At 41.2% G+C, this 21,149-nt stretch overlaps 2 protein-coding genes across 14 annotated transcripts in view; one reads left to right on the forward strand and one right to left on the reverse strand.

The window, feature by feature from the left end:
- Window positions 1-21,149, reverse strand: part of LOC114244176 (uncharacterized) — a 223,716-nt gene that overhangs the window by 184,289 nt on the left and 18,278 nt on the right. The window lies entirely within an intron of this gene.
- The window catches only part of Nf1 (neurofibromin 1), a 79,702-nt gene that overhangs the window by 54,781 nt on the left and 3,772 nt on the right, over window positions 1-21,149 (forward strand). For 7 of the 12 annotated variants that reach the window (XM_089737250.1, XM_089737251.1, XM_089737253.1 and 4 more), the window contains 23 exons: window positions 186-262; window positions 786-979; window positions 1,879-1,982; window positions 2,310-2,360; window positions 3,244-3,330; window positions 4,719-4,890; window positions 5,308-5,446; window positions 6,225-6,380; window positions 6,867-6,946; window positions 7,472-7,605; window positions 8,500-8,640; window positions 9,140-9,219; window positions 9,759-9,934; window positions 10,375-10,490; window positions 10,998-11,088; window positions 12,008-12,078; window positions 13,911-13,988; window positions 15,606-15,695; window positions 16,003-16,110; window positions 17,202-17,407; window positions 18,492-18,579; window positions 19,942-20,040; window positions 20,413-20,539. In XM_089737250.1, coding sequence (XP_089593376.1) covers window positions 186-262; window positions 786-979; window positions 1,879-1,982; window positions 2,310-2,360; window positions 3,244-3,330; window positions 4,719-4,890; window positions 5,308-5,446; window positions 6,225-6,380; window positions 6,867-6,946; window positions 7,472-7,605; window positions 8,500-8,640; window positions 9,140-9,219; window positions 9,759-9,934; window positions 10,375-10,490; window positions 10,998-11,088; window positions 12,008-12,078; window positions 13,911-13,988; window positions 15,606-15,695; window positions 16,003-16,110; window positions 17,202-17,407; window positions 18,492-18,579; window positions 19,942-20,040; window positions 20,413-20,539 — 2,665 coding nt within the window. The remainder of the gene's footprint in view (window positions 1-185; window positions 263-785; window positions 980-1,878; window positions 1,983-2,309; window positions 2,361-3,243; window positions 3,331-4,718; window positions 4,891-5,307; window positions 5,447-6,224; window positions 6,381-6,866; window positions 6,947-7,471; window positions 7,606-8,499; window positions 8,641-9,139; window positions 9,220-9,758; window positions 9,935-10,374; window positions 10,491-10,997; window positions 11,089-12,007; window positions 12,079-13,910; window positions 13,989-15,605; window positions 15,696-16,002; window positions 16,111-17,201; window positions 17,408-18,491; window positions 18,580-19,941; window positions 20,041-20,412; window positions 20,540-21,149) is intronic. The other 5 variants (XM_089737257.1, XM_089737258.1, XM_089737262.1 and 2 more) reach the window with 2 other exon arrangements.

Below are 21,149 nucleotides of genomic sequence, written 5' to 3' on the forward strand. Positions count from 1 at the left end.
TTCATCTCAATTGATTAAAGTCTCAAACAAACCCACTTCCTATCATTTAATATGTATGTATTTAATGATTGAAGATTTTTATAAACTCGATACTGGCAACAATGGCTGCAACTATATTTTTTAAGTCACAGTTTGACAATGTGCCACATCTAGTAATGTGTATACTCTGTGCGGCGCCTTCGCAGGGCTTCAGGGGCTCCACGATCGAACTGAAGCATTTGTGCCTCGAGTATATGACGCCATGGCTGGCTAATTTAGTCAGGTACGTCATAACTTAGCAAATTGTCACGCAAATATGCGCCTTAAGTGTATAGACGTAAGGGTGTCTATAGCATAAAGTTTACGAGCTTATGATCCACTTGGTGTTACCAGAGCCTGTAGATATCAATAATTATGAGTGAATTATGAGTGAAAAAAGATAATTGAACCTAAGGTATTAGGTATAAGGTATTTAATAAAATACAAACATACAAATAAATTACAAATCAGACCTAAATCATCCTAAGAGTGAAATTCTAAAATTGCATTTAATTATTTTGCGATTGATAAATAAGATAATTTCAAGATAAGATAGAGGGGGAAGAGGTCGACCGAAGAAGGCATGGATGGAGTGTGTGAATGACGATATGAGAGAGAGAGCAGTGAGTGTTGAGATAACGGCTGATAGAGGAGAATTGAATAGAAAAATTTGCTGTGCCGACCCCACCTAGTGGGGTAAGATGGAGAAAAAGAAGAAAAAGAAATAAGATAATTTCAATATTGAAGCTTGAACTCGCGCGCCTTAGATTCGTGAAGCCGACAGAAGATTCGCGTCGCCAGAAACAGGTCGCCCAAATCCTGGAGAAGCTGATCACCTTGACCATCGAGGAGACCGAGATGTACCCGTCCGTCCAGGCCAAGATATGGGGCTCCATAGGCCAGGTGCCGGAGCTCATAGACATGGTGCTGGACAGCTTTATGCAGAGGAGCGTCAACTCCGGTGAGCTTGTGTATTCATGTATGTATGTGACGGAATCTTTAACCGACTTGAAAATTCAAGAGGACGACACCTTTTTTTTCTATTTGATTTTATATTCAAACAGCTTCCCTTCGTTTTGCCGCTAGGGGCGCTGTTCCAACTGCATACAAATTTGAGTTAACTTTTACGCTATCGAGAACGTTAAAAAACTCGCACTAAGCACACTGATTGGTACCAAAAGGATAGAAAAAAAGATAAACTTAATTTTCAGTTCGGTCATGCTATTTAAACAGTTTTTGTTGTTGTTGTTTTTGTATTGAAACAAAACATAAATTTATTCTAATTTGTTTACATTTAAAAATGTGAAATCATAGGCTTGGATTCCACTTGAGGGTACTTGGACATTTTGCAAACGCATCAAGGGCCTATGACAATACAATAATTTTATAACTACGCTTTAATATTTTGACCGGTGTCGATAAGATAAAAATAAAATTAATTATTAATTCTATTCACTATTTTAGGGTTTTGTTGTTGTTGTTGTCGTAAAATATCTACAATCATGATTAGTGCTGCCATCTAGTATGAATGTATGTGAAACTTTAATATAAAACGCTCTTTTGTTCTCTCTTACTGGTGATAGACTTCTCGTGAGTCCGCACGGATAGGTTTCCTATTTCTGCCGTGAAGCTGTAATGCGTTTCGGTTTGAAGGGCGGGGCAGCCGTTGTAACTATACTGAGACCTTAGAACTCATATCTCAAGATGGGTGGCGGCATTTACGTTGTAGATGTCCATGGGCTCTGGTAACCACTTAACTCCGGATGGGCCGTGAGCTCGTCCACTTAACTATGCAATAAAAATAATATCGAACACGTTTTATTAATAGTTGTTAAATCACGTAATAACGTGTGGTTTTAGGTCTGGGTTCCCCTATGATCGAGATAATGGCGGACACCGCTGTGGCGCTGGCGTCGGCCAACGTTCAACTCGTATCGAAAAAAGTCATCGGTAGAATGTGCCGCGTAAGTGATCCTCGGAGTCGACTCGACTCAACCTCACTCGAGATTCCTCGAGATTATAATAATAATAATAATTGGGAACGAATCACACACGGTCAACCGACCTCAAAGTAGCATTACCTGCTTGCTACAAGAGACTGACAAACATGCGTTTAAATAAATATATATATATATATACACATGTTGTTTAGATAATACATACCCAAAAAAAAAACTAGAGTCAAAAATAGCGGCGATAATCTCTATCTTACAACTCGAACTCGCTTTTTTTTAATTTTATTTTTTATTTGCCACATTTTTTTCTGTATTTTTTTCTCCATCCTATCGCAGGCCCTTACCAAACTGCCAAATAACGTTCTGGGTCCGGTGACACCGGCTACCGTGAGTTCTTAGTTTATTTTTATTTGTTTATGTTAATTTTATTTTTATCAAAATCTTAATTTTTTTAATTTTTAATTTTATTGCCGTATAAGCAGACGAGCATAAGACCCACCTGACGGTGAGTGGTTACCGTCGCCCATGGAACTCAGCAATGCCAGGGGCAGAGCCAAACTGCTGTCTACCGTTTAATACTTTACCTTATCCCACTAAGTGGGGTCGGCACAGCGAATTTTTCTCTTCCATTCTCCTTTATCAGCCATCACCTCAACACTCACCCCTCTCCTTCTCATATCGTCATTCACACACTCCATCTATGTCTTCTCCGGACGACCTCTTCCTCCTCTACCTTGCACTACCATTTCCATACATCAAAATATAATGTATTTTTTATAAGGTAGGCAACAAATTCAATAGTAAGAATTAATAAATATCCCACAAAAAAGTATACTGTTGGTCATTGTTAAAAAAAAACAATTCATCGTTTTGGAGGGTATATTAACATAATCTAGTTCTTCATAACTCGCTTGACGCAGTGTCCATAGTTTTGGGCAGGATATCAGAAAACTGAAACTTCCAATAACTTTGTCTGAATGAGTTTACCATAAATTCTGATTACACATTCAATACGTTACCATTCGCGGTTATCTCTTAATTATATTTTTGGACACAGATTTTTTTTTTGTTATTTTCATAATTATTATTCCTTTTTTTGTGTACATTAGTAGATGTCTTATATATGTCTAGGGGCTCCGGTAACCACTTAACACGTGAATGCAATAAATAAATAAATACCTGAGTGAAGGCGGTCGCGCGGTAACGCCCGCAGACTAGTCTCAACGGCGACCACTGTAGAACCACCAGTTAACCCAAACGTCTATTTCAGGTGGTCGACAAAACCTGCCACTCCCCGACAGCGATGCTCGAGCAACACATGATGTGGGATGACATCGCCATATTGGCTAGATACCTGGTGAATATTACGTGTAGTCTTATAGTTCACAGCCCTGTTTATATCAAAAGAGGATTCACGGTAAGGAATGCTTGATAGCTCGTTTGATATGGGACGTGGACAACATTGTAGAAGGAAGCCGACTCCAGAATTGGACTTAGCGGAGAATAATGGTATCTAATGGCACACTGAACGCATGGTTCACTTCTGTATCGTTCCGTCACTGCTGATCGCGACCACGTGTGACGTTCCGATTTCGATATGGTAGTAGAATCAGCAAAGCACTGCTCTTGCTAAGGTTGGTGTTAGCTATTCTCTCAGCTTGAGCCCCTGAGCTCACCTACCGGTCTGTGCGAAGTTAGAACAGCCCTTTAGGCTACCAACGATTAAGTAGAGAAAAATAAGTAATCTGCCATCAAAATTACGATTTGTCGTACTGCTTCACTCTTGTTGAATGTCATTATCATTGTGATTACAAGACATCTAAACTAGTGCTTAATTGCATTGTCAGTTTGTTCTTTGATAAATATTTAAAATCGATATGGAAAAGTTAAATGTAAATTAATTATTAAAAACATGTTAAATTATTGAGGTTATACAATTGGCCGAGCATACTCAACGAACTTAAACGTATATTAAAAAAAAAAAAAACATGTGTGCAATTCACACGTGGTAGAAGTGAAACCTTCCAAAATTAAAATACAATTATCTTAAACGTCTTAAGTATATGTAAAATGTTGTCATTAGTAAATAATTGTAAGGTAGCGCCCTCTGTGAATTGATATTTTAATTTCACGTATAATCCTAAATTAAAATTCACTACAAGAGCTTTCATGCACACGTTAGTATTAAAAAATCTCACAGATGGCGCTGTATTAAATAGTATGTATATTTCTGTCTCATTCTTTGCTGGCTTCATCCTACACATTTTTGTATTTGTGTCTCTTACCTGTCGTTTTTTCCGTTGCATCCGGTTTGAAATCACAACGGTTCTAAAGAAGTTTTCACTTCAATAACAAGAGAGGGCAATAGCTAGATCATATAGAGCTGGCATAACGTGACGATTTCCATCATCAACTACCACGAGCCCTAATAAGAAACAGCGTTACGAAAATAAATCATCATCGCTTCATCATGTTTTTGTTGACGGCATCCATATATCAAAACAACCAGAACCGCCACTTGTGTGCTTAGTGCGAGTTTTTTAACGTTCTCGATATCGTAAAAGTTAACTCCAATATGTATGGAGTTGAAAAAGCGCCCCTAGCGGCAAACGTAGCAAACTTTTCAGCTTCATACAAATATGAGTTAACTTTTACGTTATCGAGAACGTTAAAAAATTCGCATTGGTCTTCGTTTTTTAATACGACACCCTTACATCCTTAGTCACCGCATGTCCTGTCTTCCAGCTGATGTTATCGTTCAACAACTGTCTGGACGTGGCCCGCCACCTGCCCTACCTGTTCCACACGGTCACGTTCCTCGTGTGCTCAGGGACCGTCTCGATGAGGGCCTCAACCCACGGCCTGGTCATCAACATCATCCATTCACTGTGCACTTGCACAACGCCCAGCTTTAGCGGTGAGGGTTTCAAATGTAATTCGTATGGACTTATTAATGTGAGGATCTCATATCGTCGATGAAGTGCCAATAACTCCTAACTGATGTTTTTATTGCTTAGATAGGTGGACGAGTTCACAGACCACCTGATGTTAAGTGGTTACTGGAACCCATAGACATCTACAACGTAAATGCCGCCACCCACCTTGAGATATGAGTTCTAAGGTCTCAGTATAGTTACAACGGCTACCCCACCCTTCAAACCGAAACGCATTACTGCTTCACGACAGAAATAGGCAGGGCGGTGGTGCCTACCCGCGCGGACTCACAAGAGGTCCTACCACCAGTAAAGAATCCTGTCCAATCCTGACACATACCTACCATATAGGCTAACCGATGTTCACAAACGATAACGCTAATCTTAATTCCCATGTACAGAGGAGACGCAGCGCGTATTGAAGCGTTCTCTCGACGAGTTCGCGCTGCCGCTGTTCTATCAGATGTTCGGAATATCGAAAGTAAAGTCGGCCGCCGTCACGGCGTTCAGGAGCCCGTATTACAGACACACCCACGATTGGTGAGTTTCTTAGGCTGTAAGCTTTTTTTTGTAAGGGATTTTAGGACCTGATAACTAAGACCTTTAGGTCAATATGAAGTGAAATGAAATGAAGTTGATTGATATTAAACACGGCATGGCATGAAATGAAATCAGATGAGATGAGATGAGATGAGATGATATGGGATGAAATATAATCTCAGTAAAATTGTGATTATTTACGGAGACATTTTCAGTGGACTGTTTGAAGGATCCCGAGAAGTTACGTCCAGCGGCTTTGTTTGATTTTCCTACATTTGTGCACCTTCACAGTTATACTAAACAGCTAATAAACCACCGTTATTACACATTTAAACCTGAAAAAACACTAAATAGACAAAATTAAACAAATCACACAACTTCACTCCTCGAGTTCCCGCCAAAAAGTCCCTAGGCTGTAAGCGGATCGTTCCCTGTGCCTTAATAGATATAGAACGTAATGTGGGCGTCTAACCGAATGCGGTGGGTAGTCGTGCGTACCGTCGAGATATTGCTTGCGACGAACGGCTCGACGAGTAAATTAACCCACAGACACAGCCCATTGAGTTTCTCGCCGGATCTTCTCAGTGGGTCGCATTTCCGATCCGGTGGTAGATTCTGCGAAGCACGGCTCATGCTAGGGCCAGTATTAGCAACGTCGTCAGGTTTGAGCCCCGTGAGCTCACCTACTAGTTAAGGTTACGCTGAAATAGCCTCTCAAGACTATCAGCTTAGGTAGGTAAAAAATGCAAGGGTCCTGTTGGATGTGTGGTCGGTGCAGGTACTCGGAGCCGACGTACGTGGGTTGCGAGTGGGGCGGGCTGACGGACCGCGAGCGGCTGCCGCTGCAGTCGCTGGAGACCATCGCCGACGCGCTGCTGGAGATCATGGAGGCCTGCATGCGGGACATTCCCGACTGCGACTGGCTTCACACCTGGTAACTTTGCAGATGCACGTAACCTCTATAACAATAGGATTTATGACATAAATCTTAAAAGAGATTGTAATAAGTTATAGAGGTGACATAAATGGTATTTTGAATATTGAAACATTAGAAATATTGAAACTCTAGCCGGACTAGCTGGACATTTAAAATTAACATTATTATTTATTGTCATTATTATTAGGGAGTCCAACATTCATACATATGAACCTATCCATTAAGTACATATATTTTCTACATTGATACCAGATTTCAAGTCAATCGGATGCACGGTTCAGTAGTTATAACGGAACATCCGTAAAAACCACTGTAGATTTATATATTAGTATAGATTTTGAATATTGAAATATATGAAACATAAGAACTGGTGAAGCCGAATACCGAATCGCTGGTGAAATCGTGAATGTTTGAAAATGCCGATAAAGACGTGCCTGTTGTTTTTCTTCTGGAAAATTCTTTGATGCTCCCTCCCGATAACAGGACGAGTCTGGCGAAGAGTTTCGCGTTCTGCTTCAACCCGGCTCTCCAGCCGCGGGCGCTTATAGTCTTCGGCTGCATCAGTAAGTAGGACCAGTTATAATTGGATGATTGGACTTCTCTTCTCATCTTCTTCAACCCGTGTCCACCCAATGCTGAGTGTAGATCTCTTCGAATGCACCCCATTTCTCTTCGGTCTCTTGCCTCTCTCATCCAGTCTCCACCAACCACTTTGACCAGGTCATCGGTCCACCTCGTTGGCTGTCTGTCCACGTTACGACGTCCAGTACAAGGTCTCCACTCCAGTACTTTTTTTTTGATTGGACTTAATTTAGTTATAATTAAATTACTAATTGCGTAATTGCTGGTGGCAGGACCTTTAGTGAGTCCGCACGGGTAGGTACCACCACCCTGCCTATTTCTGCCGTGAAGGAGTGATGCGTTTCGGTTCGAAGGGTGAGGCAGCCATTGTAGAACTGACATCATTAAACTCATGTCTCAAGGTGGGTGGCAACTTTTACGTGACCACTTAACATCAGATGGGCTGTGAGCTTGTCCACCCATCTAAGCAATAAAATATAAATGTATACCACGTATTTTATCTCAAGGTAAGACGGTAACGGACGACGAGATGAAGCAGCTGCTAAGGATATTGGTGAAGGCGCTGGAGTCGTTCAATGACCTGGCTCTGCTGGAAGCCATCATCATGTGCCTCACCAGGCTCCAGCCTCTGTTGCACCCCGTGAGTACACCGACTGGAGACCATCGAACTGTTATGCGGGATCTCCCGATTAGGTTTTTAAAAAAGAATTTTGAAAAAGAGATTTCACTTTTATTAGTTCAATTACACAAACAATTAAATTATAGAAATTGGCAGAAAGGAGATATTGTTCAAGACCGCTCCCAATGGGTGACTGAATACGACTGAGTGACTCTCGGTCGGTAACTGTTACCAAGAGATATCCCACAATGCTTACTCAGCGCCAGTGGTGATTGAAAGAGATGTATCATTACTTTAACTAACATGGGGAGTCTGTAACAGAACGTCTCTAGCTGCTGCCGGAATCTTCAATTTCCATTACCTTCCAAACTCATTTTGATTCTTAGCCTACCCACAGTATGGCGTAATTTAAGACTGTGTATTGGTAACAAAAACTCACTCAAATCTACCGCTAAGTATTAGCGGGTTCGGTTATAAAAAAATTGCTTAACCTTACATTATTGTCACTATGAGGACTGTGGGCAGCGGCGTTCAGAATAAAATGGTCATAGTCTCTAATTACCACTGGTTAACAGATATTCAGGAAATTAACCGTGATGCCTCGCGCCCCTTTCTCAAGGCGTAGTCTCTCGGCAGGAATTGGAAGGAAAGAAGGATCTCAGTCTTCAGACTCCCTCTTCTTCTCTGGAGGCACTGGAGTCCGACATAACCCGGTCTGTTACCCCCCTCGACCAGGTATCCGTATAAACTTCACCTGAAGTTATTGGCTGCTGAAAGAGCATCGAATTGGAGAAGATGTTATCTCTGGATGAGCCACGGCTTAGTTATGACAGTAACCACGCATCATAAAGTGGACCATGTGCTTGTCTGCTGCAGTGGCTATGAGCAAAACTCCTAATGCCCTGCTGTTTCCAGGAGTCGTTAATCCACAAGGCGCTGTTCTGGGTGTCCCTGTCGGTGCTGCAGCTGGACGACCCCACCCTGTACGCGGCCGGCCTGGCGCTCATGGAGCAGAACCTGCACACCTTGGACTCGCAAGGGCATTTCGAGGAGAAGGTGAGGTGGCTTGGTCAAAATTCCGTTCTGAAATGTACCGATCAGTGAACGTGTAGAGTCTTTGAGTAAACTTGTACCGGCTGCTTATAGGACAATTGAGGCATTTATGACTGGAAGGTGGGGCAGTCACTATACCATAGCTACAAAGAGAAAAATATGTTTGATTTTTTTATAACGCTTAGGTGCTTTTTTTATGATTGAAGAATCACTGGTGGTCCTGAGGCCTTTCCAGGACAGGTGGGTCAGCAAAGGCTTAGCCAGGAGGGGTGGTATTTGCTAAGAGCCGGCCGAGCGCCTCCGATGCAGTCAGTCAGCCATAATCGGAACGAAGCGAAGCGGAAGTGAATTAAGAATTTTAAAGTGTTTTAAGTGTTCTAATAATTGTACTTCGGTATAAATTTTTATTTATCCCGAACTCCAGCGCGTAACAGTACTACAGTGGTTGAGGGATCGGGACATAATTGAGACATAAACTTATAGATATTTGTATTATTCCCAGACCCTGGAGCAGGTGATGATGGAGACGCGCGAGCCTCTGGAGTGGCACTTCAAGCAGATGGACCACGCTGTGGGACTGAGGTCGGGCTCTGTGCTTATATCGTATGAGGGGTATTCACTTGTGTGATGTAGGGTAGTTCAAAGAAATTTTGATGAAAATAAAAACGTGTGGTCTGAATATGAGACAGAGAGATAACTGCTCAGTGGGTCGCGTTTCCGATCCGGTGGTAGATTCTGCGAAGCACTGCTCTTGTTACGATTCGTGTTAGCAACGTCGTCAGGTTTGAGCCCCGTGAGCCTACTCGCCTGGTGACGCATGGTCTCTCTAGACCAGGGATTCCCAAATTTATTTCGTCCACTGCCCACTTTGAGATAAATTATTTTTAGCGCCCTCATTTTTTCACTACTTAAAAACCACTATGGCGAGAACTCATTCGTGTCTGAGTGAATTTATAAATGAAATTATAAATGGCCTGTATCCAACGCCCCCTTTTTTTCTCGGTCTCTTACCGCCCCCCTTTAGGCCCACAAGGGGGCGTTATCGCCCACTTTGGGAAATGCTGCTCTAGACCATCAGCTTAGGTAGAAAAAAGAGGGATAATGTGTGATGTCGTCGACAGCTTCCGCTCGAACTTCCACTTCGCGCTGGTGGGGCACCTGCTGAAGGGCTACCGGCACCCCGCCGCCGCCACCGCCACGCGCGCCGCCCGCGTGCTGGCCGCGCTGCTGGCGCTCACGGCGCGCCGCCTGCCCGACAAGTTCCTCGTCACCGCCGACACCGTCGCCTACCTCACCGGTACCCACCCACTCCTAGCTAGCTCTCTTCGAATAAATTGAAAAAAAAAAAAAATGTGTGTGTGTGTGTGTGTGTGCAAGTCACACACGGTACGAAGTGAAACTTACAAGATATAGATATATTGACTATCCCACTACACAGTATACATATGGACAATGTTTAGTAGACGATAGTGGGGATGCTACGAAGAGTCGCACAAAGAGGAGACCGAGAACGTCTAATGTGTTCTATCTCATTCTCTCGCCGGCTGAATCCTGTACATTTATGTGTTTGTGTCTCTATGGACTTATTTTTTCGTTTCATCAAGTTTGAAAACACAACGATTCTAAAGAAGTTTCACTTCAAAAAAAAGAGAAAAAAAAGGTGGTAGTAAATAAATAAATAAACTCGTTAGTGTCCGGGCGTGAGATCTCTCTCATCTGTGATCGTTTGGACCGCAGCGTCGGTGTGCGTGAGCGAGGAGGTCCGCTCGCGCTGCCACGTGAAGCACTCGCTGCCGAAGTGGCTGCCGGACAACTGCGACCACTACTGCCCCGGCGCAGAGCACGTGCACGATGTGAGTCCTCCCCCCCGCGCTCCCGTAGGGGGCACTCCATACCCCTGCACACCTACTGTTGCGTCAATTTCTTAGAGGTATCCTGAAGTGGCCAGGAAAATGAATAAATGCGTTAACTTCTTCAAATACTCATTATATTATTTTTAATTATTTTACAGAATAGAATTGACATGCGCGTCCATCCTTTTTTAAGAAAAAAAGATGAAATCCAAAGAATATATTTTTTTTTAACTTATAACACATTTTAAATTTTAAGAAAAAATAGAATTACAGACATGTATTTTTAAAACTCTTTCAAAAAAGAAGATTAAAATTATAAAAAAAGTAGGACTCCTTTAGAATATTGATTGTTTTTCGTTTATATTAGCATTTTCGGCAGACAAGCACACGGCCCATTTGCCACTGAGCGATTCCCATTGATCATGAACGCCACAAGTCAAACACTAAGGTCCCAAATAATTTGATTGTTAAAACTACCCTCAAATTTGGTTTAATGTTTCGCCGCAGTCCTCGATGTCGGTGCCGGCGCCCCCGGGCCGCGCCGGACGCAGGCAGCGCTCGTGGGACGTGCTGGACCAGGCTACGTGCGCGCATGGTGGTAAGTGGACTTTAATTCGACAATAATCTATAAGTAATGTCACTAAAGTCACAAATTGCTTGAAACTCTATCTGGGTGTCGTCAGGTGACGGTTATTATTATATTATAGTTACTAGTGGTCCCCCGGTAGTCGAAATTGGACTATAGTTAATTAAAATTAAACGTTTGAACATTATTATGGTTCTATTGTGTTTTAAGGGATTTTATGACCTGGTAACTAAGACCTTTAAGTCATGTCCTTTTTTAATTTTTATGAAAAATGATAATATGGAGTGAAATGAAATGAAATGAAAATGATTAATTTGAGACATTAACTGGGATGAAATTAAATGAAATGAGATGATGTGGGATGAAATATAATCGCAGTAAAATGGTGGTGATTTACTGAGATTTTTTTAGTGGACTTTTTGGAGGATTCCGAGAAGCTACGTCTAGCGGCTTTGTTTCATTTTCCCACATTTGCGCACTTTCACAGATATTAAACAGTTAATAAACCACCGTTATTACACATTTAAACCTGAAGAAACACGAAATAGACAAAATTAAACAAATCACACAACTTCACTCCTCGCGTTCCCGCCAAAAAGTCCTATAATAATCTATTCTCAATTTGACCACAGACTAAACAATAAAAATACAATAAACAAAGAGTATAATAATATATTATAATTAATATTATGGTTTTTAATTGATTTAATGTATTTTTTATGCATAATTAAAAATAATATTACCATTCTGCACTCTTTCTCTATTCTCTATAAGTGTATATTTCAAACTCCTCCGTCCGAGCAATTTTCTTAAAAAGGAGTACAAAGTTTTTGCTTCACGCATTGCATAATATATAGATTATTTATTGACAGTGACAGCATAGCTTGAACCTTGTTACACTAGTAATAAATATCAATATTGCATGTTTAAGGTAAATCGCCGACAATGCAACAGTCTGGCAGCGGCGGACACAGCCCTCATTTAATGAACATAACACATCAGGTAACGCTATTTTTAAATAGCACGCGCTTATAACGTAAACATTATTAATAAAAAGCGTTTATAACGGTCGGGCGTGTTTGACCTAAGTTTTTGGAAATTTTAGATTATTGAAAATATATACATAGATGTATGTACACAATTTATTGATTAAATAGTAATGTTTTAATCTAGCATATCCACAAGCTTAATATTAGCTTAAAATTAGCTTATACGTTAAGCTAATTTTGTATTGATAAGTTGATTGTGATTAGTGTATCGTCATTTCGTATAGGTATCTGTTTCGACTATTCAATGCTACTTAGTTTAAGTGAGGAATAAAGCTAAAAACGATATGGCAACTTTTGTGTAGCCACATACGAAGAAAAAGCTTAACAAAGAAAAACATGCTTAATCAACCGGAAACAAGAAGTCATCAACGTATTCGAAGTGAATTGAATATGCATTACTCATGATAACCCAAATACCACTGATCTTGGAATTTTATATAATTGGAATGAGCAAACACGAAAATCATCGGCTTTCGAAAGAGGTTCACCTCGAAAAATAACACAAATAAATAACAGTAACGAAGTAATGTCATAACAGTTCTAGGTCTAGTATTATGTGTAGTTAGCAACATTTCGTATTGTGCGGTAGATGAAATTTTTACTGAGCTACTTCTGAATGTTACGGTCAATTCTCCCTTTGAGATCGCATTCGTCCTCTTCCAGATACGATCACAAACGAAATATTAATTATCTAAGAAACTGTGCTGTATCTTCTTCAGGACGTGTTGAGAGTGAGTGAGAGAGAGAGAGAATGAGTGAATGCGTAAGTGAGTGAGTGAGTGAGTGAATGAGTGAGAAAGAGAGAGAGGTGGACCCAATCAGAACGTACTTTAACGTTTTTAAATCTCGCGGTTTATATTGTCGTTATGTCTAGGGGCGATAGGCTATTTCGTTTAAGCGACCTTTTCGCAACTTCACACAAGAGCTATAATAATTAAAATATAAAATTTGATATGTCGTAACAAAAAACTTCTTCAACTATTGGGGTAAACTTAATTGAAGTTCAATTAAAAACGTCGAATTGTTGTAGTGATACCAAATAAAACGCACCTTTAATTGCAAAGATAAATGTCGCGTATTGGTCGCTACTGGTGGTAGGACCTCTTGTAAATCCGCCGGGTAGGTACCACCGCCTCGCCTATCTCTGCCGTGAAGCAATAATGTGTATCAGTTTGAAGGGTGAGGAAGCCGTTGTAACTATACTGAGACCTTAGAAGTCATACCTCAAGGTGGGTGGTGGCATTTACGTTGTAGATGTCTTTGGGCTCCGGTAACGACCAGCTGGGCTGTGAGCTCGTCGAGAAACTACAAAAAAGCGAAATATCGCTTATACTAAATAGTCCTCCCTCGATAATATTATTTACGAAGTTTTACGTTACAGTTTTTGTGGTCGCAGTCTGTCGTCAGTAAAACTAGTTTTGAAACTTTAAAAACTATGCGAAAGAATTATTTCATCTATCGTCACAAAACATATATAACTCTAATATGATCTATTGTAAGTGTAACTCATGAGAATGTATCTTTTAAAAAAAACCACTCTGTGTTTTCTTCCACGCATCTTAAATCGGGATTCAATCCTAATCGTAATCGTTTGTATTAAATAAATAACGTTAATTATTACCGTTTAACGCACGTTATTTATAACACGTTATTTTTGTATCTCGCCTCGCCTAAACGCTTTTTTCTACCGTTAAAAAAAAATAACTGTCGTAACGGACATGCGTTAAGCGGATTCGATTTTTTCCTCTGTACGCTTTTTATTCGCACCGCTTTTGAAACGTTTAGACGTCAGCTAGAATGCGTTTCAAAACTCAGAGATCATTTTCGGTTCCCACTTCGAAAGACACGATCTCGGTTCCAAGGGTGAACTATAATATATTATGTAGTAACGTGTTTTAGCAAAACGCTAAGTAATACGTTTAAGCACGTTAATCATTCAAAAGCGTTTAAAATAAGCATTAGAGCAGCAAAAAGCAGCATTAAAATAAGCAAAATAAGCATTGTAACATATTGAGATTAAATAATTGGAAGACAGTAACAGTGCTATACAGTTTTACTGAGACCCTTGAGAGAAAACCAAACTAATGTGAACTAACATAATCAGAGATCTTGTAAATGAATAATAGTTCACAATATTATTGAAACATTATTATATTATAGCGTTTCAACGATGTCCAAATTGCTTCGTGATTGGTCATTTGTACAACTTGACTTTGGAAAGTGGATAAAATAATAAAAAATGCGAACTCCATGAAAATCAGAAGAGGAATTTTAAATTTTTATAGCTTTTTTTTGAAAGCTTCAAAATACTTTTTCAGTATTATACCCCCGCTTTTTATAGGACATTAGTTTTATCCTTACATTTAATAGGCTGTCGTCAAAACGGGCTATTAATTAATAAAATTAACGCCTTGTAAACCTTGACCCCGATAAATTAGAAACCCCTGTTTGTTTTTTGAACCTGATTCTGACCTGCATGGTGATTACTACTGAACATTAAAACACTCGATTAGAACTCAAAAAAGCAGCGAAAAAAACGAAAAGCATTAGTGTCGTTATACGCTATAAATAACGAACGTTATCTGCTATTCACGAATATACATAGCAATTATTTTAAACGTTATTTGGAAATAAGTGAATTATAAAATTCGATGACTATTGGATATTTGTTACATTTTCACCAAAAAAAGCACACAGATTTAAATACACGTTTGCCGAAAGTGTAAATACAATAAACACGAGCGTACACAGAACAAAGCTTTCTTAGATGTAGCTTTTTTTGAACAAAAAGCTTAGATGGTTTTTACGAAGTGTCACGATGGAGTTTTCAATTCGAAATAGATGCAAATTAATGCATAAATGATCGGCTGAATAGAAATATCGTCCTAAATGCCCACCCTTTTTTATATATACAGCTTTTGGTGTGATTTCGGCACTGACTTGAATAAAAAGGAAATTAAAATTAAAATCTTAATGAATTGGATATAGTCAATTAACTTTATCCGGCTGTGTCTTATTTAATTGGCCCTATCTAGTAGTGTAGCAACTCAATCTTGCACTCCCGACTTAAAAAAAGAAAGGAGCTGTCATATAAAAGTCACATATTAACAACTATTTTTCTTGAAAACATAAAGATTTATCTTTTTTTACTAGACAGTTAATTCTTAAACTTTACCAAAATTAATAAGAATGGCCATTTAATTGTCACTAGTGAAGCGATCTCGGTCAAATAAGATTAATAATTTAAAAAACAGTTTGCAAAAAACAACACCCCGTATCGCAGTCTAGATCGAGAGCTATATTTTTAGTCTTGGACATTGAATAGAAATATATTCGACTAATAAATAAAGGCGGATAAATTGGTAAAATGTTATTGTACGAATCAGACAGTTCCTAAATCACACTTATCCCCTTTTAGAACACCCTGTACACCCATTCACATACAGCGTGTTCGAATACTAACATATCGAAACCGTGTAGGATAGCGAAGGTCGAGCTCACAGCATGCAGCACGGAGCCAGCGGTGAAGCAGCCAGGGACATCATGGGAGACTCTGACAGTGGACTGGATGTGAGTCAGCCACAAAAAATGCTACAAAATTTTTAACCCGTTTAGCTCTGAGCTTAATTTCACATATTTTACAGAAATTGCTAAATGACCTTATAAAAAATATTAATGATATCTCAATTCACGTTCGCTTCGCTTCATGTAGTGTTAAGTGGTTGTTGTAGTCCATGGACATCAAAACTTGGTTGCCTACACGGGACATAGGCGGGATCACAACACCTACCGATGATTACATGAATGAAAAAAAATTTGCTAATCTCATTTTTGAAATGCGATGTCATCCGTCCGGTCTTGGTATGGTCTCCTGAAGGTGGTGGACGACGACGGCCGGGGGTCCCCGGGCAGCATCGACGACGCCAACGACCGACCCGCTTCCACTAAATCCGGAGACAGCGACTACCCAGAGACTTCCAATAAGGTAGTTAACTAATTCTCTCATATACTCTTAGCTTACATAGGTGTTTGAGGCAGCATCTTGACTCTGCCCCTGGCATTCCTGAAGTCCATGGGCGACGGTAACCACTCACCATCAGGCGGACCGTATGCTCGTCTGCCTAAAAGGGCAAAAAATATCTACTAACCTTAAAAAAACGTCGATTCGTTTAGAGATCTCTTTAAGTTGACTAGGCAGGGTAGTTGTGAAAACAATCAAAAATATAGCGTTTAATGGCGTCTCTAAAGTGCTAAATAGATTTGGAAATAACGACCAAGGGAAGATCATCCACCGAGCGGGTGATATTGCTCGGCAGAATGACAGTCCGAATGTTATTGTTTGAAACTTGTATATATGCGAGCTTATCTTGAAATCGTCGTAAGCGAGATTCAGATATCTGTCGAATATCTTGTGTTGTGTGATAGCTACCGCCACGGAGATAATAACACGTTTTTGTTGCTCACTTATTATATATTAAATGAGTTTTATTGAGGCTGTGAAGATCGCTACCCTTCAGTCTTGAGGTCCATATCTGATCTGCTAGTCTGCCTACTGTGGAAATAAAAAAATAACTTCTCACCTATGTCTCAAGGTGGAAAAGGAGGTAATAGACATCATAACGTAAACACCACGCACCTTGAGATATGAGGTCGACACCTCAATTGTATATAGCGGCTGTTCCGCTCGGATCGCATGGTAACTTCGCGGCAGGTAAAAGCAGGATTCTTGCACCTATCCCTCTGGGTCCGCAATACATAAAAAAGTGCATTAGCTGGGTAACAAGAAACGAACTAGTGACATAATTTACTGGTGGTAGGACGTCTTGTGAGTTCGCACGGATAGGTACCACCACCCTGCCTATTTCTGCCGTGAAACAGTCATGCGTTTCGGTTCGAATGGGGGGGTAGCCGTTGTACTGTTAAAAAAAAGTGAGGCAACTCATGTCTCAAGGTGGGTGGTGGCATTTACGTTGTAGATGTCTATGAGCTTCGGTAACCACTCAACACCAGGTGGGCGGTAAACACGTCCACCAAACGAGCAATAAAAAAAACCCTATTACAATAACATTTCTTCAGCAAAACTCAACCGACAAGGACACGTCATCGTCCGACATGAACTGCCTCCTCGATCCTCTGGTGCTGACAGACTTCACGACGCAAGCCCTGGTGCTGACGGTGCTGGCGACCCTCGTCAAGTACACGACCGACGAGAACGAGATCAGGATCCTGTATCAGTACCTCGCCGAGGGATCCGTAGTCTTCCCTAAAGTGTTCCCAGTCATGTAAGTACAATGATTTCTCTAGCACACGAAAACCGTGGAGTGTTCTATGTCACGAAAAAAAACTAAAACATTTTTATTTATTTATTTTATTTATGTACACACAAAAAAGAAGACGTAGTACAGAGTGATAGGAAAATTATGTACAAAGGCACTGCTTATTTCTTTAAGAAATCTCTTTCAGCAGACCTGCGAGAGGATTATGGATATGAAGGATTATTTTAATTACATTTAAATTACATGAGGAAGTACTGCAGACATATTTAAGTTTTTTTTAAGTAAATTTCGCGAAGACAATCAGTCTGTCATCAATTAAGTGATCGCTAGTGTATGGAGGGTAGAAGTAAGAAGCACCCTCTTGTATAGGGGACAAGTTGATCAAGTGTCCACCTGTAAACAGCAAGTTGTTCGAAGACTCACCGACATAGCGCTAGTGTAGAAAGTAGAAATGTATGAATATAGCATTTTTAAACAGAGCGAAGTGTGCTGGATTGAACTGAAGTGTGGTAGTTTATGGCGCCGTTGTTAAAATCTTTCCACTTGCTACTGTGGTGCCACTTTAATTGGCCTCTTTTGAGCGTATACTTTTTAATACACTCAGATGGTACTCCTTAGTTCTATACTCCATGCTTCAGTGAAATTAAAAAAAAATCCAGCTGTTATAATTTCTAGTTTTGACGTTCAATGACTATGTCACATGCAAGGTGGACGTGAGGAGCATACTCCCTGTTCTCATGTAGAAGACTCCGACCGCAGTTCGGTGACGTAGATAGGGTTGTCACTTCAAAGATAGCGCCAAAAGCTATTTATTGTATTAAATTGTTGAACTCAGCCCACTTCACTCCATTTACAAGTGCTACATTCATATCACACCACTTAGCGCGTTCGGACTCTGCCGCTAAGTTTTTAACTGGACATTGTCAACTTGTCCATTATGAGACAATATTTACGTCTACCCTCAATAATATGTTATAATACAATTTAAGTTGAAATACATTTTGTTTGATTTGATGCTGCGTAGTTTCGTTCAGAAATGCGAATCGATGAGCCAATGAGCTTATTGGTAATGCTCCGTGTACGTTTACAGCCACAGCCTACTGGACATGAAGATAAACCACGTTCTGATGCACTGCCACGATCAGCTCATACTGAGCGCCGTGCAGAGCATCATACAGGTGAAGGCCACACGTTATCTCTCTCATCCGTAACTCTAGTTGCTAGTTCAGGCCACCATAATCAACATGGCTTCCTACCATTCTTAACCTTAAGCAGTCAGCACCAGTTAAGCTGATGGTCTAGAAAGACCATATCAGTGACACCGGGCTAGTAGGGCTCACGGGGCTCAAACCGTCCTGACGATGTTGCTAACATGAACCCTTGCAAGAGCAGTGCTTCGCAGAATCTACCAACGCATTGGAAACGCGACCCACTGACAAGATCCGGGGAGGAACTCAGTGAACTGTGTCTATGAGTTAATTTACTCGCCGAGCCCTTCGTCGCAAGCGACGTATTCGACGCGGATGGTGACCGGTGCTTGAGGTACCTAAAAGCACCGTTAGTGGATCGGGTGGAACCATTAACGGGTTATCCGGTTATCCTTTAGCGACGGGTTCGACGAGAGTGATGGGTACCCGTAGACATCACACAGAATTATCAGCTCCTGGTGGCAATTTCTATTGTGTAAAGGCTGTTTCTTCGATGTGGGTTCCACGGACTCTTCTTTGGAGGACCATAACTCTTCAAGGCGATCTCAATTTGAAGCTAATCCAGCTTCAGAACGCTTCTTCGAAAAAATGGCGCGACACGATAACCCTTTTATCGTGGCTGCCTCTAATTAGGTACCGTTGCCCTAAGCACATCCTATAGGATCCTCGCGATCTACTCATGGCTTATTGGCACTCCCAAGTACCAGTCACCGTTCTTGCCGAACTCGACGAGCAACCTAGTCCATAGACACCCGACCAGATCTGCTCTATGAGTCGCAAATCCGATGCGGTAGTAGATTCAGCGAAGCTCTTGCTATGGGCTAGTGTTAGCAATTCCTCGTTCAGCACCCTGAGCTCACCTATCAAACTGTGCGTAGTTGGAAAAGCCCCTTAGGCTACCAACGATTAGGTAGAGACAAACACTTCTCACCCTTATCTCACTTTTTTTTTATTACCGTGCCGTTTTAGTGAGTGGTTACCGTTGCCCCTGGACGTCAGCAATGCCAGGGGCAGAGCTAAGCCGCTGCCTACCGCTTAGTACTCTCCGCAAACCTTGTTTGAAGAAGGACATGTCATAGCTCGGGAAAAACCGTGGAGGGAAGCCCATTCCAAAGCCGGATGGTATGTGGCAAAAAAGACCTCACTGAAAGACTACACCACACAAGACACTGTGTAATATCACGTCATCTTTGCACTCACACTCTTCTATCTCATATTCGCTTTCACACAGTCCGTCCTGGTCTTTTTAAGATGCATCCATGCGTTAATCGTGAAATCCCACAACAATGTCCAAAGTTTGTGGTTTTAATGGTCAATGCTCTTAACTTCCAGAACATGATCGCTTCGGAAGACGCCAGCCAACAACAGCTGCACTACATGCAGAGCTGTGGCTTTGGAGGCCTCTGGAGGTTCGCCGGCCCCTTCACCAAGGTACTCGCCGGGAAGTGGGGGGGACCTGCGCCCTCTCTGTCGCGGAGCGGGCACGCCTATACTGTTGAGACTCAGACCTCATGTCGTCAGTGACGATACTGTTGTAATATTACTGGTGGCAGGACCTCTTTTGAGTCCGCACCGGTAGGTACCACCGCCCTGCTTATTTCTGCCGTGAAGCAGTAATGCGTTTCGGTTTGGGGCAGCTATTGTAACTATACTGAGACTTAGAACTCATATCTCAAGGTGGGCATTTACGTTGTAGTTGTCTATGGGCACCAGGTGGCCCACTCGTCCACCCATCTAAGCTATAGGACTAAGCACAATATTGCGATATCCAACCTTATGATCGTAATGACTTGTGTGTTACAGAAACAGTGCACGGCGGAGAGCGCGGAGCTGTTCGTGAACTGGCTGGAGGCGCTGGTGGAGACCTGCCTCCCGGGGGGCGAGGACCCGCACCGCCTGCCGCCGCCCGACCCCGACCACGCCGACCCCGGTAACTGTACCGTGCTCTGCACGTCACGCCACGACACGACAAGACACGCCAAGCCACCGACATCAAACACAATTAATATTATTAAACATTATAATATGATTAGTATTAAAGTAATTTCATAATATACTTAACGGTATATATCTATTTATTGTATAAATGTATGTTTTTTAATAGTACACCGCAACTTGCCTGCTGTATCTTTATCTTTTCCAGAATTTCTGTAAATGAAACGGTTGTCCGGAAGAGATAGCTTTTAGCGATAAGACCACTTGTTGTACAAACGCATCTGCTTGCTGACTGTTTTTCTAATGCTAATTGTGTTTTGTTGTGCAATAAAGTGTGTTCTCTCTCTCTCTTTCTCTCTCCCTAATTTATTTATTTCTCTCTTAAAGGTATAATACAAAGACAAATAGAGATTGACCTTATAATTTATTTTGTTAACCTTGGTAAGAGCTGAAGTCTGTACTAGATTCAAAGACCTGTATTATTGATCTCCAGGTCCCTTCCTTCTCAGGATAGGTTAAGTCGTGAGCAGATGTCGCGGACTAGTGTCGGAGATCATTGAGTGTTATCATTTAAGTAGGTCATTATGCGTTTTATTAGAGAAATA

The sequence above is a fragment of the Bombyx mandarina genome, chromosome 23, assembly GCF_030267445.1.
Source record: "Bombyx mandarina strain Sakado chromosome 23, ASM3026744v2".
Lineage (NCBI taxonomy): Eukaryota > Metazoa > Arthropoda > Insecta > Lepidoptera > Bombycidae > Bombyx > Bombyx mandarina.